Below are 18,038 nucleotides of genomic sequence, written 5' to 3'. Positions count from 1 at the left end.
AGGGCAGTACTAAATAAATAAATAAATAAATATATATATATATATATATATATATATATATATATATATATTAGGCAAAAATGCACACATCTTCATTCTGTTCAAAAGTTTAGACCCCTGGCTCTTAATGCATCGTGTTTTCTTCTGAAGCATAAGTGAGTGTTTGAACCTTCTGTGATATTTGCATATGAGGGTTGAAATACACAAAAATGCTGAAAAACAAAGAATTTGTGGGACAGTAAATGCATTTATAATGTCAAATTTATAAAGATTTCTATTTAAAATAAAGGCTGTTGTTTTTAACTTTTCATCAATGAAAGAAGTATCAGAATTTCCACAAAAATATTAACCATCACAACTGTTTTTAACATTGATAATAATAAGAAAGGTTTCTTTAGCACCAAATCATCATATTATAATAATTTCTGAAGGATCACACTGAAGACTAGAGTATGGCTGCTAAACATTCAGCACTTCTATCAAAGAAATAAATTACATTTTGAAATATATAAGATAATAAATATTTACTTAAAATTGTAATATTTCACAATATTTTTTTAATCAGATAACGCAGCCTTAGTGAGAATAAGAGACTTCTGCCGAAAACATTAAAAAACCAAAAACTTTTGAACAGTGGTGCATATTGTCATTTAAAAATAAATCACAGTTATCTCACCTAACTTTATAGCTTTATCACTTTATAGCAAATTGGAAAATGTGGAAATGGAAAAAGTGTACACCTATCAGTCTTACTGAGAGCAACAGGGCAAATTCTACAGTAAATTATCAAATTTGAGGTATTTATAGAAATGAATGACACATCATTTGGACCACAGGCCTTCATGCCATCTTGTCAAATAGGTAACATTACAGTGTCACTTCTGGGTAAAAATATACCCAGCTTACAACTAAAGACATGAGCGTCCTTTCAATCACTTGTCAGGAGGCTTCTGTAATTACATCCAAATGGAGCATATGAAAAACAAGGAATCCAAAACTTTAAGGAGGGAAAATATTTGGAGTGAGAAAATTTGATAGTGACAGATGTGCAGTCTGAGAATGTGACAGCGTGCTGGAGCTCTGTCAGGGTCTGTTCCAGTAGGGACAGCTGCTGTCTCGTCAGCACGTTGGTTGATCACACTTCACCCCTTATCCAGAGTCCTGCAGGGCTTTACAGTTTTAGCCTGTCTGTCCGTCCGTCACGCTGTCTGAGCCTCAAGTCACTTTGGGACAGGGTTTCATACATGTCCAAACACAACCACACACTTTCACGCTTTTACTTCCTCACCTTGTATTCAGATATTATTTCACACCAGGCATCTACATGCAAGGTTCTAAACCCATAAACTAAAACCATCACCTCTGTTTTACACCCTGAGGTCATTCCTCTGTCAGCCCTGCTCAACATATCACTCTAAGCCCAACATAAGTCAGAATGGCCACTTGAACGATCAGTTACAGTTCTTCACACAATCCCATCTGGTTTGACCCCAGCAGCTGCCGTCAGTCGCATTCTGGCCCCAAAGATGTGGAGAGACCATCTACATTCTGTCAAGTCACTAAGATTAGTGGAGATATTTAATCCTTGAGTCTCAATCTTCCATAAGCACCTTAAAACTCCAGACCAGACACTGAGGGATATCAGTTAATTTATGTGGGAAATGCTGAAGTCAGTTAGTCTGTTCTCGTCGGATCACGCAAGTCTGTTAAAATAACTTGTTAAACGTAACACGTTTTCAGCCGCCAGACATTTTAGGTTCCACTCTAGTATAATGCAAACCGCTTTTCTCTTTTTTACGGTTTGGAGCAAAAAACAGTTCTGTTGCCCTCAAATCAAAAACTGCATATAACGCAACCACAGTATAATGACACGTTTTCATATTCCACAACATTTATTGGGGTTTTCTGATTTAGTAGATGAGCCGGGTTAATTTAGTCTTTGCCCAACTGTAAACCCTGCTGTATGTATTTATGTTTACATAGAGTAACTTTTCATTTTAAAGAATAAAATGAAATATGATTAGCCTTTCGTCTTCTAGTTTTCTCCCCTCACTCTCTTTCTCCCTCTTTTTTCTGCTCAGATCTGCATTTTCATCGGAGAGACGCTGCTCTTTTTGAACTGGGCCATTACAGCGGACATTTTAATGGTTCGTATTGAAAGCCTGTATTTATCTGCTGCATCAAGTGGAAACTTTAAAGCCTTTAACTGTAACAAAAGTGGTCATCTTCTCAGGCTAGTTTCTTATTTTGAATGGTGGGACGCATGACTACGAGGTTTGGTATAGCCTGGGTGGGGCCCAATACAAAATTGCTGCCTTTGATTACGCTTAATGGAAACGCCACTCATGGAAAATCAAACGAAATAACATTTTCAGTCCGAATGTTTTTGTCTGAAGGAAGTGAGCGAGTTAGAGAAACTCAGAGAGAGAGAAGTAAACAGAGTGCATGTAAGGTACTGTAGAGTGAAAGATTTAGCAAGAAAAGCTGTCATGAAGTTGAGTCAGCCAAGGTCTTACTGCATACTTAAACTCCAGTCAGCTTCGGTCAGTGTAAAGCGCTTTGACAGCGTCTGCTTAAGTAAGCACTTGTGGTACTTTTGTTTTCCTGTTATGATTTAATGTAAAATTCTCACAGCTGTTTTCACATCACCTCTTTTCTTTCTCCAGTATGTTGTCATACCGACTAGAAGAGCCACTGCTGTTGCCTTTCAGGGCTTCACCTCGCATTTACTAGGGGATGCTGGGAGCCCGTACCTCATTGGCTTGGTAAGAATGTACTATTTACTACTAGAATAAACTGCCCAGTAGGGCTGCCCCCTAATAGTCGACTAGAAGAAGCTTAGTCGGCCAAAATTTTATTAGTCGCCGAAAAAAAATCCACAGGAAGTGGTGAAGTTGTGCAGTCTGTGATGGACAGATCATTAACGGCTGGTCTATGTGGTAATACAGTACATCAGGCAGGATATCTAAACGCTCACCTATCATTCATCAACCTCAAATATGGCTTTTCATCTAAAAGATGTATGTAGTAGCAACTTTACACAACCGCTCAATCTAATGTTAACCCTAAATGTGTGCTATTCAAGTGTCTGTGCGGAGTGTGGAAGCTGAACAGTAGCGCACTTACTGCATGACAAATAGAGGTGGCAGTATGGTCACTTGCTCTTAAAATACTCAGTAGTCATTTTTGCTTATACAGATAAGAGTAATACATCTTTTGAATCTGTAAAGACTCTACAGGTCAGAATAACAACAAAATGTTGCGCTTTTGTAAAATAATTAAAGCAAACTGGATGCGCTTTCTGCTGTCTCTTCGAAACTTCAAAACTCTGTGTAAACTTGCCTTACAGACATGACATGAAATATTTATCTATAGAGAGTGAAATGTCTCATTTTAAATGAACCAATTCAAATAGAAAACAAATATTCTCTGATTATGTAATCCGTATGAACTAGTTTATCAATAAATTATTAAAACTTTAATGCAGTATCCTTACTGTTTTCCCTGACACATTCATAATTATATCTGATGGTGCGCAGTGCCAAGCTTTTTTGTGTGCGCTTCAGCGCTTATTAGGCTATGCAGGCAATTAAAGGCTCATTATTATGATTTATATGGTTTATTAATAAACATGTGACTAATAGTAGACTAATGCTTAAAATGACTACGAGTCGACCACAAAAATCTTAAGTCGAGGGCAGCCCTACTGCTCAGCATTGAGTACTTGCTGTGTACAGACATTATAGGGTGGTTTTGGGAGTTTGGACAGTCTAGTTAAGCTCTCAACCACCTAAATGAAGTCTAAACAAAACACTGAAAGGGTCTTTTACATACAAGCTTGCCAACAGCCAATTTCAATACCCACAAAAATCAGAGTGCACTAAATCGACAATCACAACGAAGAATCAGGTTATTGACACTCAAGTAGTTTTGAGAGAAAACATAATGCTAAGAGGAAATCAGCAATTTTGAGCTGCATGGCTGCTTTTCTTGTTCACAATAGCAGATTTACACAAAAGCCCTCTGAAGGTTTTCCCGCTTTTCTGATTAGTGTCTTTCCAGTAATACGTTTCCACAGGAGACATGATTATGTTTGTATATGCCAGTCAACAGCTCATTCAAGGCTACGTTTGTCTGCAAGAGTTCCCTTCGGTCTCTTAAACACTTGTGTGTAACAATAAGCTATGCCGCCTTGTGCCGTGTGACATTGTACTCTGTGATTTTGTACGTTGACCCTGGCTCTGCTTCCCTTTTCCGATTTCCACCCGTGTTCATGTTAAGAAAACAAAGCCAAACCGATCACAGTACAGCATAAATTCATCATTCTTCTTAACTCCGGAAAAAGCATACTGTGGTTCCTAGACTTCCGACTCCTGGAGACATTCCTGGCATTCCAAACAGGACTCACTGGAGTTGATCCAAGCTAAACAGTAACTCCTGTCCGTGCTTTTGACAGGTTCAGAGCCCTCTGTCATGTAAGGACTCAGGGTTCAGACCCATTGTTCCCTTATTTCATTATCACCTTCAACCCTACGCAACAAAAGTTCATCTGCAGTGTATTTGCTCTTTATCTTTTTCACACATACACTTCAATACATTGCCATAAGCACAGAGCAGAAGCCAAGAAGTGTGTCTAATCTACCTGCGTGTTTATACAATATTTTTTATCTTTCCATCAATTGGAATATGCCAGAACCACCTGTCTAGCACAGTTAATGATTTAATGACTTGATGTTGAATCTGACCTGCGCTTTTATGCTAAGGCACAGGTGTCAAACTCAGTTCCTGGAGTTTAGTTCCAACCCTACTCCAACACACACAGCATGTATTTTTCAAATTAGCCTGAAGGACATGATTAGCTGAATCAGGTTTAATTAGAGTTATATCTAAACTCTGCAGGGCTGTGGCCTCCAGGAACTGAGTTCGACAGCCCTGTGCTAAGGTGAAGTTTTAGATGCTTGTGTAATGAGTTATTCTCTAAGATACTACATCGAATGAAAGGAGTAGTACACTTTCCCAGCTCACAGACAGATTACATTTAAATTTACATGTATGCATTTGGCACACATTTTTATTCTAAGTGACTTAACACTAGCCACTAGCAAAAAATTGTAAGACTTTTAAAATTTTCAAACTTATAAATTATTCTTGTGATGCAAAGCTGAATTTAGGCATTTTAGTATGCTATTTTTTTCCATTGATGTATGATTTGTTAGGGTAAGACAATATTTGAAAACTATTTGAAAATCTGGAATCTGAAGGTGCAAAAAAAGTTGTCCAAATGAAGTTCTTAGCAATGCATATGAATCAAAAATTAAGTTTTGATATATTTATAATAAGAAATTTACAAAATGTTTTCATGTAACATGAACTTTACTTAATATCCTAATGATTTTTGGCATAAAAGAAAAATCTATAATTTTGACCCATACGATGTATTATTGGTTATTGCTACAAATATACCCATGCTACTTAAGACCAGGGTCCAGGGTCACATATGAATCTTATATAAAATCCTTAATATCTTTATTGTCCTTTGATTAATTTAATATATTTAATAAGTATTAAAGCTCAAACAATTTTACAATTTTGAAGTTTATGCATTTGATCAAGTTCACTTTGTATTGCGTAAAACTTTCTGCCAGATAAGCAAATGTTAATTCTCTAGGAATCAGCATATGCTCCCTACTGAAAAAAACAATAGAAACCATCACACAATTTGTAATGATTTTACTGGTTATAATAAGACTTGTATTGGTTTTAATGGAAACTGTAATGAACCCTGTGGGTTTCTACAGCTAATTAGTCGCCGTTAAAACCACTAAATCCTAATGGAATATGACTTTAAACACACTTGCTGGTTAAAAGTTGATGGTTTGTAATGGGATTTGTAGTGAAAACCATTACAATTTCTCTGATGGTTTCTATTGTTTTTTTTTCTAACAGGGTTGTTAGTGCTTTGCTATACTGTTTGGCTACTCTTTTCTCAAAGATCAGAGGTCAAGTTCACTCAAGTCGCAGTGTTAGCACCTCACCACATTCCATCTGCTCAAAACATCCTACCTGCTGACAGACAGCTGGGCAGTGTGGTTATAAGTCTGCCCTTGTCTTTATGTTTAATTTGTTTGTTAGTTCACATGACTTCTGGGAATACAATGATCTTCTATTTTACCTCTAAGATGGTAGCGTGGGTACGTCTTCAGAGGAAGTGTGTGGACATTCTGGCATGTCAAATCCAGGAATGTGGAACCAAGTCATGCATCAACAGTTACTTGATAATTTCACTCCGGAGGTCTGGCGGGCTAGTGCGATGGTGGCTGTGACGTACTTCTGTTGCAAAAAATCTGCCAGCTCTGAATAACAAAAAGAACAGATTTTAGAGAAAAACCACAGGAACTTTGACACAGGGCAGTGACACTATAGATTTTTCTACTTACGAGTGCAGTGACATCCAACAGCTTACTGAAAAAAGAAATATAAGAACATGTGGCAGGCAGACATCAAAAATTGGACAACGTGTGCACTAGACCTGTGAGTGTGAATGAATAACATTTCCTAAATACCTGGTAATGCTCCATTTCACTCTAACTGATGTAAAAACATTCAGAGTACCTGTGTGAATCTATACCCACAGGCATAGTGGGTGGTGTAATTATCTATAAAAATAGGCTATCAGCCGAAATCTAACATCTTTTTTGCAAAAAACCTCATTAGACACGCACCAGAAATGTTCAACCTCAGCCCTATTTTTATCAGTAGAAATAGTTCATGTTTGGTATCATAAAGGCTGACGTACACACACATACAGAAGTGTGGTCTGCTTACACACACAAAAACACACGTTTGCTTAGCTATCTACATGGGGATATTCTGTAGACTTCTATTGTTTTATATACAGCTAGTTATTAGATACTATAACCTAACCCTAACATAAAACTTTCTCCATTACTAAAAAAAAAAAACATTTGCTTACTTGTGACCCTGGACCACAAAACTACTAATAAGAGATTTATACATAATCTGAAAGCTGAATAATAAAGCCTTGTTAAAAAAGGGAATAGAACAATATTTGGAATATCTGCAAAATCTGGAATCTGAGGGTGCAAAAAATCTAAATATTGAGAAAATCGCCTTAAAATTGTCCAAATGAAGTTCTTAGCCATGCATATTAGTAATCAAAAATTAAGTTTTGATATATTTACGGCAGGAAATTTACAAACTATATTAATGGAACATGATCTTTACTTAATATCCTAATGACCTGTTGGCATAAAAGAAAATGGATCATTTTGACCCATACAGTGTATTTTTGGCTATTGCTACAAATATACCCGTTCTACTTAAGACTGGTTTTGTGGTCCAGGCCAGGGTCACATTTTTATACGGGATTTACAAATTAGGACATCCCTAAAGGAGATTTTGTCCGATTTACCTTACTTCTGGATACACATTTGTCTCCAAAATATGGTTAAGTAAATACGAAGACACAGAGACCTTACTGTCAGCACCTACTCACACACCTTTTAGAGTAAGCATTCCTACCCAACCCATGAGACTTACACACTAGTGCTGATAAAGGATTAGCCATGCTAAAGTGAGTAAGATGGACTCTGAGGAGTTTATTAGCCCTGCTAAACATCTTTTTAATGCTGCTTTAGTGTCTCAAAATATAACTTTAGCTTTAATTTCTAATAACATGCCATTTTAGAATAGCCAGAACAAGGCATTTTAGCACTAGAAACATCTTGTTTACTGTTCTGTTATAAATAGTGGGCTTGGTTCTAAAGAACGTATGAAATCAAGAACTGAGTTTTGTGGCCTTTAGTGTACTCCTACAAGTTGACAATTTATTTTTAGCAGATGTAGGCATTTAAAAATGATCTTCCAGGAAAATGGAACAAAAATATTGCTGACTCATCCGGCACTACTCTTTTTGTAGTATTTTTGTGCAATCAAATGCTCTCTAGATGACAATGTTCCCTGCTAATATCACATAGGAAACACATCATGTGGTCTTTAACATTAAGAAGAACCAGTTGCTGACTACTGAGTGAATCGTGCACAGCATAAAATTAAATCAGTTTGTAAAATTAAAACGAAACATCTTGATTGAATCAATAGTTTAATTAATGTTTATTGTCTTTTTATAGATATATTGACTTGCTGTTCAACAGAAACCAATAGCTTTAGACAAGTTAACATAATTAACCGTTCACCCAGTAACTGACTGACAAAGCACAGCTCTTGAAGACAATATTAGGAAGATAATTATTACATTAATGTCGCTGACGGCTCGCAGCAGACTTTTCCTTTGTTTGCTAATGAGTGCTCTTTTGTTTGTGTCTCTGTGTGTTCCTGCAGATATCAGACGCGCTGCAGGAGAGCTACGCTACGTCATCGTTGTGGCAGTTCCTGAGCTTGGGCTATGCCCTCATGCTCTGCCCCTTTGTCATCGTTTTGGGGGGGATGTTCTTCCTGGCCACCGCCCTTTTCTTCCTCGACGATCGGGACAAAGCGGAGAAACAGTAAGTGCCTAGACCTGTACTCATAACCTTGAAAGCTGTAATTCAGTCTAATCTTTTACGTCATTATTCTGAAAACTATCTAAAGAATTAAAGGTGTTTCCGTTTCAAGAGTTCCTTACTTTACATTCCTAAACGGGGTTATCATTTCCCATTTCCTCCACTGACAATGACAATCCGGAGAATAGCGGTTGCCATGGTGATTTTTGGTAGCCTTGGCCATCTTTGTGTGCCTGGTGAATAGCCTCAGGTGGATAGTTAATCCATGAGGATGAGCGGGATGGATAGATGGACAGAGATCTAGATGTATTCTCAAACAAAGAAATTCTGCGGAAGTGGTCTGCCTACAGAAAAATTACACTTCATGTGGTTTTCAGATGACTTTTAGTAGATTCAAGAGATTCTCTTACTCAAATCAATATAGGAAAGATTTTAAAGGATTAGTTCACTTAGTTCATGAAAATACTTTTTTTTTTTTTTTTCTAGTTTTTTTGAGGAAAACATTCCAGGATTTTTTTTCTTCATATAGCGGACTTCAATGGGAGCCAATGGGTTGAAGGGCCAAACTGCAGTTTCAGTGCAGCTTCAAAGGGCTCTACATGATCCCAGCAGAGGAATAAGGGTCTTATCTAGCAAAACGATCACTTATTTTCTAAAAATTTTAACTAAATTTATATACTTTTTAACCACAAATGCTCTGTGATGTGTGAGCATGGAATCAAGTTAGAACGTCACACATTTGTGGTTAAAAAGTATGTGTATATATATATATATATATATATATATATTTAGAAAATTACCAATAGTTTTGCTAGATAGGCCCTTATTCCTCGGCTAGGATCGCGTAGAGCCGCTTGAAGCTGCATTGAAACTGCAAACTGACCTTCAACTCATTGGCTCCCATTGAAGTCCACTATATGGAGAAAAATCCTGGAATGTTTTCATCAAATTAATTTCTTTTCTACTCAAGAAAGAAAGAAATGTACATCTTGGATGACATGGGGGTGAATAAATTATCAGGAGATTTTTATTCTGTAAGTGAACTAATCCTTTAAAGTAAATGTAATTTTAATAGACTAGCATTAGGCAAAGACAACTAAAGTGATGTTTTTTTTTTTTTTTTACAAGCAATATAATGAAGCAATTTTTTAAAAGCAGCATTTTTTAAAACTTTGTCCAGTAAAAACAGGAATTGAATATCAAATAAACCCCAATGTTGTCTCTTGCTATTCAAGTTACCCAGACATGTCATTTCAGTTTAACATGGCATACATAAACTATCATAGGATACTTTGTCCTATATATGTATATTTAAACATAGGCATTTTAAAACAGACCTTCATCTAAAACATATGCCGGTTTGGTTATGGAAAAAATCCCATTCCCTTAAAAGGTAAAGGCAAACATGATATCCGAACTTTGCGACTCACTTTCTGTTTTGCGGCCGTCTTTTATCAAGTGGATTTCCTGTGTGTGTTGCCACTCAAAAATGACTTCCTTCCTGTCTGCTTGGGGACATTTTTAGGCAGGGTGGTATGTTGGATTACTGTGGAAGATCTTCCCACGATAGGTTTCAGAGACAGCCCAGGAGGTTGACTTTTCTTCTCGTCTCGCCATCTATCACAACAGGCAGATTAATCATTAGAGTAATTTTTCACATGGAGCTACTCAGTCGGATTATTAAATGTTCTTTTTCCTGCTATATATCAAAAGTAGTGAAATACAAATAGTGCACTTGAAACTACAGATACGGCAGGTCTTAAATAAATCAATCCTAACATGAATAAATGTTGACAAAAAAATACAGTGATGTTTAAAGGTGTTGTGTCAAACAGAATAATTTATAACTGACTATTTTCAAGTAGGTTTCCCTGAACACTTTCCACTTCTACTACTGGTCAGATAAACAGATAGCCCTGCCCAAAACTCACACAATTGGTGGAGACAGTGTTGCTATGCCAAGCTGGTCAGATACTCATACAAACAGAACAATGTTTTTAAAGAGCCACAGTGCTTGTTTTAGGGAAATAATACTATGAATGACTAGCTGTCCCCTTATATTCTATATACTCTGTATAACAAAAATACCTCACTTTTCAATTTAAAATATGGTAATAAAACGTCACCTTTAAATTTAGAATAAATTACATATTTCACTTTGAAATTTAGAATAAGATAAAAAAAAGAACCTTAAATTTAGAATACATTTATAGCAAATCCACCTTTCAATTTAAAATATGACAAAGAACTTTACCTTTATATTTAGAATACATGATAGAAAACACCTTTTCAAAGCATTTACTCCCACTGTTGGTTGCAGATTATACAGACATTTTGCCACACCATTGGTTTTATGCAGCCACTGAATTGCAGCTATATATCTTGTAATGAGCTGCTATATAATGCTAGCCAAAAGCAGCAGCTACAGATTAAAGCAGTTATATTTGTGGATGCAGCTTATATCCAGCTGTTATGAGCCTGTGCAATTATACACTTAATATTTCCAACAAATACGCTTACATAACACCCTTCTCATAATTTTTCATAAGCATTGCATCATCACGAATCATCATCCAGTCTAAAAATAGAATTTTAACTGTGCTGTTTCAAGCCCAGTGGTTCTTTATTCACAAATATCTTGTTACACGAATAAAGCATTCTTGTTTGTCTAACTCTATTTATAGACACAGCATGCAAAATGAAAGGCATTCACTGGAGCGGAGGAATATATATTGAGCTTGAAGAGTACTTTATTTCTAGTCTGTTAGCTGTTTTGGGCCGTGAGGGAGCTATTTATAGCACTGGGGAAAGCACTGTGCACCCAGGCAGTCACGCAAAAATACACACGCACGCATTTGTCTCATATCCTTCGCCGCCTGGCATCAGTTGGCATGGTGTCCATGGGGACGTACTGTAGATATAAGCAGTCCTGAACTATGTGTTAAAGCACTAGCTGCCTGTGAAGTTTCCCCATTGAGATTTCCAATTGAGTGAATGAAATTACAAGAAGGCAAGAACCAAACATTTTATCATAGAGCAAAAAAGAGAGAAGTGAAAATGCTGAGATAATGAGGAGAACTAAAGTACTTCTATAAGAATTAGTGTTTCTCGCATTAAGAATCTGGATCCTTACCAACTTCTGTCACTACCCTGACCGCATGTGGTCACAATGAATCAAACCACTGCTGTACCTCATTTTAATCAGAGCTTTGCATCTAAACGGTCATATTTCATTCAGCTGCTGCTGTGAATTTGCTTTGTAAATTAAAGCTATCAAACTATCAAACCAGAGCCCTAAAAAATTAACTACGTTGTAGGGGTTGGCGATATACTGGTAGACACAATTAAATGATGTTTTATTAACAAAGTTCGGGAGGAGCACGTTCAGATAATTAACCTGGATGAACACAAGGAGCGCAATCAGTAATCAACCTAATTAACAAATGTGTATTTATACCGCATGCCTTACCTCTGTTCCTTGACAGTTTTTTAGCATCCCTCCGCCACCCCTTCTCCACACTTACAACTATTTTCCGTCCTAACGGGAATTTCGCCAAATACGCATAACCCATTCTCAGTTTATTATATGTAAGTATGAACTCGTGAACTGCTAGAAATGTGTCAACCGGTAGAGATTTTCAACTATCGTCTCTTTTGCAGTTACACGCTCACATGACGCTGCTGTGCTACATGGTCATGAAACTTACGGTTGCATGCATTTTTAAGCATTGTGTTTTTAAGCCATTGAAATGCAATCAGCAGCATTGCTGGGGTTTTTTTTAATGGTAAAGAGTTGTCAGTTTCTCATTTCTCAGAACACTGTTTATAGAGCGCAGGAGTACTGAACCAAGTTATATTTGTCGCTTTATAGGCCTTGAATGGTGAAATACACACACTTGTATGTGTGAAAATACCCGTCTTCGCAAGCATCCTCATAAACACAGTAATTTAGGTCTTAAGTGAAAGCAAACAGCTGAGAAAAAAACATGTAACAGTGTGTTAGATCCGGGCATGTCTTAAAGTGACAGCAGTCATTCATGTTAATCAAACAACAAAAGAGAGAAAATCTCTTATTGCTCTTGACCAAATACTGTCTTAAACATAGTTAATGTCTTTCATGGGCAGCCATGCCAGCATTTTTAAAAGGCAACCCCAGAGTTTTCAAACTAAAACGGGATCTGCAGCGTTTTCGAAGTCTCCGTTTTTGAGGGTCGAAAATTGCAGACAGTTGTAACCCTTAGCAAAAATTATGCGTATTAAAATGAAAATGCACTAGTGTAAATGTAGTGTAAGAGATCCTGCTGATGTCTTGTGTACAGTTATGAAAAGCATGGCACATATACTGTATATACACTATTTGTCCCTCATTATTGTGTTTTTCTCTTTTATTTCTCCAGAGTAAACCAGCTTTCCCGACCGCCGTCCACAGTTAAGGTAAGACCTCAAATTCCCGCAAGTCTCCAACAAAGCCCCCCCCCCCCCACACACACACACACACACACACACACTTCTTCCCCTTACACGGTTATAAACTGTTATCCTGTTGACCTTTTAAAATAGAGAAAACAATGGTTCAAGCTTATTTATGAAATGGTATTCTGGACTGTAAAGGGAAAAATAATAACATACCACCTAGAATAGAATAGAATAGAATAGAATAGAATGGAATAGGCTTTGGGCTCATAGTAGCATCACCTTTTCAATATAATACATATTTTGAGTAGCAGTTATTTCATCAGCTGATAATCTCAAATCTGGCTCATGTTCCTGGCCCCTTCCCCTCTTTCTCTTATCAGGCTCTCACACTCACTGTTATGAGCCTGTTTGTATAATTACCCTGACTTTGTATGCCCCAAAAAGAAAAACGGCAAAGCATCAAAAGAAAGAAAAAGAAAACATCTAACAACATCAGGAAATAGGCTTCCCTGGTTGCCAGTTTTTTAGGTGGAGGACAATGTGTATGGGAGCAGTACACTAAAAATAACTAGTCCCCCAACTATTTGACTGAGAGGGCGGATAGTAACTGTTAAATGTGGTCATGTATTTTTATTCTGCAGACAGGCTGTCCCAAGTTAGCAGTCCTACTCCTCTACAGCACTTTCTAATTAGCAAAACTACCGCTCTTTATTAGGTTAACAGCTTGAACTGACTGCAGTTTAACAAGAAATCAATGAAATGTTTCCAGTTGGATGTAGCGTAGACCATGGCCTTGAGGGTTAACCTGTCAGAGGCATATAAATTAGCATAAGTGCATGATGGCAAGACATACTGCCTCGGTCACTTATATAAATGGGAAAAGTTCTCTGATCAATAGGGGTCAAAGCACAAAGTGCAGAGGAAACTGCAGAGTTACATAACAGACGGACACCCACACATCCGATAATAGAAAAGGAATTATGAGGAGGCACAGTGATGTGACAGCGGGAGTAGGAGTACTGGTACGAGAAAGATCACTATTGTGACATTAGCCTTGATTAAGGCCAAAGATTTCAGACAGGAAGGGCTTGCAACCAAAGCAATGAGAAGATATTAGAGAGAACAAATGAGAGATGAAAAGGGAAAGCAATGTAGAAATGGACTGCTGCCCTTGGATTATAAAGCAGATGGAGGACGTGCTAGTCGCTAAAGAGATACTGCATAGTGAGTGCTTAAATCTAGTGGACAAATAATGGCATGATGACAAAATGGAGAGTCTTCTCCATAAAAAGCTTGTCTTTCCTTTTAGAGAACATCTTCTAATTAAACAATATCACAACCAGATATGCCCTTCAGCCATTCACTCTTTGGGCAGTTAAGCATGAATGGATTTCCTTAATACATATTCTGTTCAATATGAGCTGACAGGAGAGTTATGTAGGGCTCTATGCTCTATGACAGAATTTTAAAATTTAGGATGAAAAAATTAAAAGTAGGTCAGTACACTTAAATTGAAAATTTAAATCAAACCGCGATATGGTGTACTGTTTTCCCTCTCTCTACCATATTAAAATAAACCTGAATAAAATTATTGTAATAAGTTTGTGACAGACACATATTGTAATGTCAGTGGGGCAGCTGTGGGACGCTCACAGAAGCTCTGGTTGCAGCGTGTGTGTAAAGATGGGGGTTGGTTTACCTCACCAGCAGCACCAGAGACAGATGGTACTGAGTTATAATAATTAAAATGAAACATCCTGTGGGGAAGCCAGAGACTAGGATGTTATTGCTCCAAGTTTTATTCAACTACAAACAGCCACAGACTGACCCCTCTTTGTCTTTTCATTCCCTCAGGTTACCAAATGAGAAGTGGCTGAATTAATGAAGAAAAAGTGGGATGAAAATATGGGCAAGTGGAGGAAGAAAAAAAGAAGGACTAAAACTAGCAGCTATACGCACACTCAACATACTCTTGGAGCACCGCTATCATATCATCTCTGCTTTTTCGTTTCATCCTGTGAAGGCCGTTCTGAAGTCGCACCTTGCTTGCCCTAGGAAACCTTTAGCTGGCGAGAGGTTAGCCAATCAGCAGCTGGTGTGCAGCTATTAATGATGTATATAAAGAGCCACGTGGGCTCCAATGGGTGTTTGGAAGAGGGTGCGCTAGCACGCTCAGTGCCATACTACTGAACACAGCACGGACACACGCTCCCGTCCTGTCACGCTGCCTGTCGATCTGCACCAAGTGCCATAGCATCACATTCCTAATTGGGACCAGTACCGATGATGCTCACAGCCAACGAGGGGCTCGCCAATACGCCAAACTCCACAAAAATCTGTATATACAGAACTGAAGGAATCACTCACATCGCATCACATCAAATACCCAACAAAAACAAACTTCACGGTGAGCCCTGCCTTAAGAAATCTGGCAGAGGCACAGGTCTGGTCCCTGATCACTTTTCTTTCAAAAAGATCTTTTTCTTTGCTTATTATTAAATGTATTTTTCCATTCTTTTTCTTAGCACTTACCATTTTAATGCAGTGCAAGTGAAGTCATGCAGCCACGCATGACACCTGAGACCGCTGAAATCGATCATTATCTTTTCTCTTCTTGCTCTGACTGTGTGTTTTTACAAATGAAACTGGAGGGACTTCATAAACTATAGCTGAAAGGGACACTGGATTGTAAATATTACCTTTTTATAATGAAGAAACAACATGTAAATGCTTTCATACTGAACTTTACTGAACAGTCTGCCAGGATAAATCGCATAGTATGGCCAAGAGGAGAGCAGAAATACTGAAAAATGTTAACAAGCGAACAAAGCCAAGGTTATCGTCACTTGTCTAGCGTTTTCAGCGAGGAATTTCTTCCGCAGTGCTGGGTTACCCACCCAGACAGGCAAACCTTCATTTCAACTGCGGATAAGATTCACAGGCTCAGTCTTTAAGAATGAAAGTCTTTGTATGCTGGCTTACCTTGCTCATTTGTTTTTACATATCCCTTTATTGAAAAAGGAGAGACAGAAAGGATGATAGTGTATCACAGCCAAGTTAATTACCTACACTGCAATCTATCCGTTTTCAAAAGGGAGAATTTTTACTCTGAGGTTAAACTAAGTCCAGATTAATTTTTTTTGTGGAATCTGTGAATTTTGTGGATTTTTTAAATCAGAAAACAGATATTTGAAAATGTTGCATACACTAAGAAAAGCACTTTGCTTTTCATTGAGTAGGTGAGGATATGAAGAGATAAAGTTAAAGTCAGAAGGAAAAATTGCAGAAAATATCAATTTTCGCTTTTATTGGCCTGTGTGGTTTGGCTTCAGAATATAGTTTGTAATATATGCAATTTAAAAGATGATTTCATCAACAAACATGAAAGCTTTGACAGTGGCAATAATTTGTATATCCTCATATTTAGCAAGATTTTCTCAGAGCACACACACACACACACCACTGTCACTTTTCTGCAACCTGGTGTTACCAAATCTGTCTGCGTCTGAAGCCGTTCAAATGTAAATCTGTTTTTCTCATGGAGAAATAGAGGCTTTTTCCCCATTTTGAAAAAGCACCTTGCCTATAGCTTGAAGTGGAAAAAAAGCCGATCTGTGTTTTGAAGGTCTGACTTAACGTATCATGTGAAATTACCGTCCCTATTTGCCAGTCATATCTTTTAAGCTTTCATCATGCCAGGTGAGAAGCCTTTGAATGTGATTCTGTCCAATGCAATGTGTTTACACATGCAAATTTATCTTAATGAAGCTTTTTGTATTATTATTATTATTCTTTTACAGATGTCTTTTTCTTTCTTTTTACAAATATGAGTTTTATATATAAACACTATAAAGATAAACTATATTATGCAGCAATTTTAATATATTAAACTGCTTTGATGCAATGTATTTATTATGTTTCTAATTTGTTTATTTGCAACCCTTGCTGATAAGATGGAATAAGGGAAAACTGATGTCGTATATATTATGTACAGTTCCGTTTCTGATTGTTGTTCTTTTTTGTTTGTTTAAAAATGCCTCCTAGTCACCATTTGAAGAATCTCTCAGTTGTTCATCTCAGAGAACTGTGTTTTCACAGGAGCCGATTATTTTACTAGTTCACACACGCAGCATGATTTACACTTATACAAAAGTACATGTATTGTGTACCAACATGTTTGTTAGACCAATGAACTGATACTTTACCTGATTTATTTTGCACAAGCAACTGGGTGTGTGAATAATGTGCTGATCAGGGGGTTTTCTCTTACTGTCTAATTCAATAGTTCTACACTGGCATTTTGTAAGTGCTAGCTTTGAGGGATTATTACCCATTCACTGCCTGGCTACTAGCTTTTCAAAGTTATTTTACATGCTGTCAATGATTATATGACTATTGTTGATTTGTTTGTTGAAAGGCAACGCTCACGGTGATCTAGATCTGATGAACGACTGGCTTAATATTTGTAAGGCCGGGCGAGTTCGTTTTATCGACAAAACGCTCCTGCTAATGAGCAGTTTTATGAGATCATTTTAATTGCTGAATCGTGAGAGTTGAGTATTTCAGATTGTACATTTTCTTGTCATACAAGAATTCTGTAAAGATTAACCTATTTCTGATGTCAAGCAGAAATTAAAAGGTGATTTTATTTTTTAGAGCAAGTGTGATTATAAAGAAAAGTATCTAGGACGTTTACTGTGATGCTCCCACAGGGATATACACCTATATGTAACTGATCAAAATAAACTTATTTAATCAAAACACAGCAATACAGTGTCTTTTTTTACATTATTCACCACAAGTGCACTTGATTTGTCACTTCACATAAGGTTTATGTCTTAAAAACATTATGCATTAGGTATCATGACCTTACAGAATTTATTAATCTGTTGATATCTATTTACTCTTCTTATTTTTAAATATACCACTATTTATAGTTAATTTAATGTTTGTCTATATAACAAATTAAAAGTGTCATTAAAGAGTCTGTGGTCAGCAGGATTTTGTTTTTGGAAAGAAATTATTATTCAGCAAAGATTTACTGAATTGATTTTAATTGAATTGTTACAAAATAAAAGTTTAGTCATAACAGAAATAAAT

At 37.0% G+C, this 18,038-nt stretch overlaps 1 protein-coding gene across 1 annotated transcript in view; it reads left to right on the top strand.

Annotated features, from left to right (window-relative positions):
* The window catches only part of spns2 (SPNS lysolipid transporter 2, sphingosine-1-phosphate), an 88,118-nt gene extending 70,424 nt beyond the window's left edge, over positions 1 to 17,694 (top strand). The window contains exons 9-13 of the mRNA XM_073840281.1: positions 2,082 to 2,147; positions 2,667 to 2,765; positions 8,362 to 8,525; positions 12,920 to 12,956; positions 14,793 to 17,694. Of these exons, the coding sequence (XP_073696382.1) occupies positions 2,082 to 2,147; positions 2,667 to 2,765; positions 8,362 to 8,525; positions 12,920 to 12,956; positions 14,793 to 14,804 (378 nt within the window). The 3' untranslated portion in view covers positions 14,805 to 17,694. The remainder of the gene's footprint in view (positions 1 to 2,081; positions 2,148 to 2,666; positions 2,766 to 8,361; positions 8,526 to 12,919; positions 12,957 to 14,792) is intronic.
* The last annotated feature ends 344 nt before the right edge of the window (positions 17,695 to 18,038 follow it).

This window comes from Garra rufa, chromosome 5, assembly GCF_049309525.1.
Source record: "Garra rufa chromosome 5, GarRuf1.0, whole genome shotgun sequence".
Lineage (NCBI taxonomy): Eukaryota > Metazoa > Chordata > Actinopteri > Cypriniformes > Cyprinidae > Garra > Garra rufa.
Note: the sequence above shows the minus strand (reverse complement) of the source record. Positions and strands in the feature narration are given on the sequence as shown.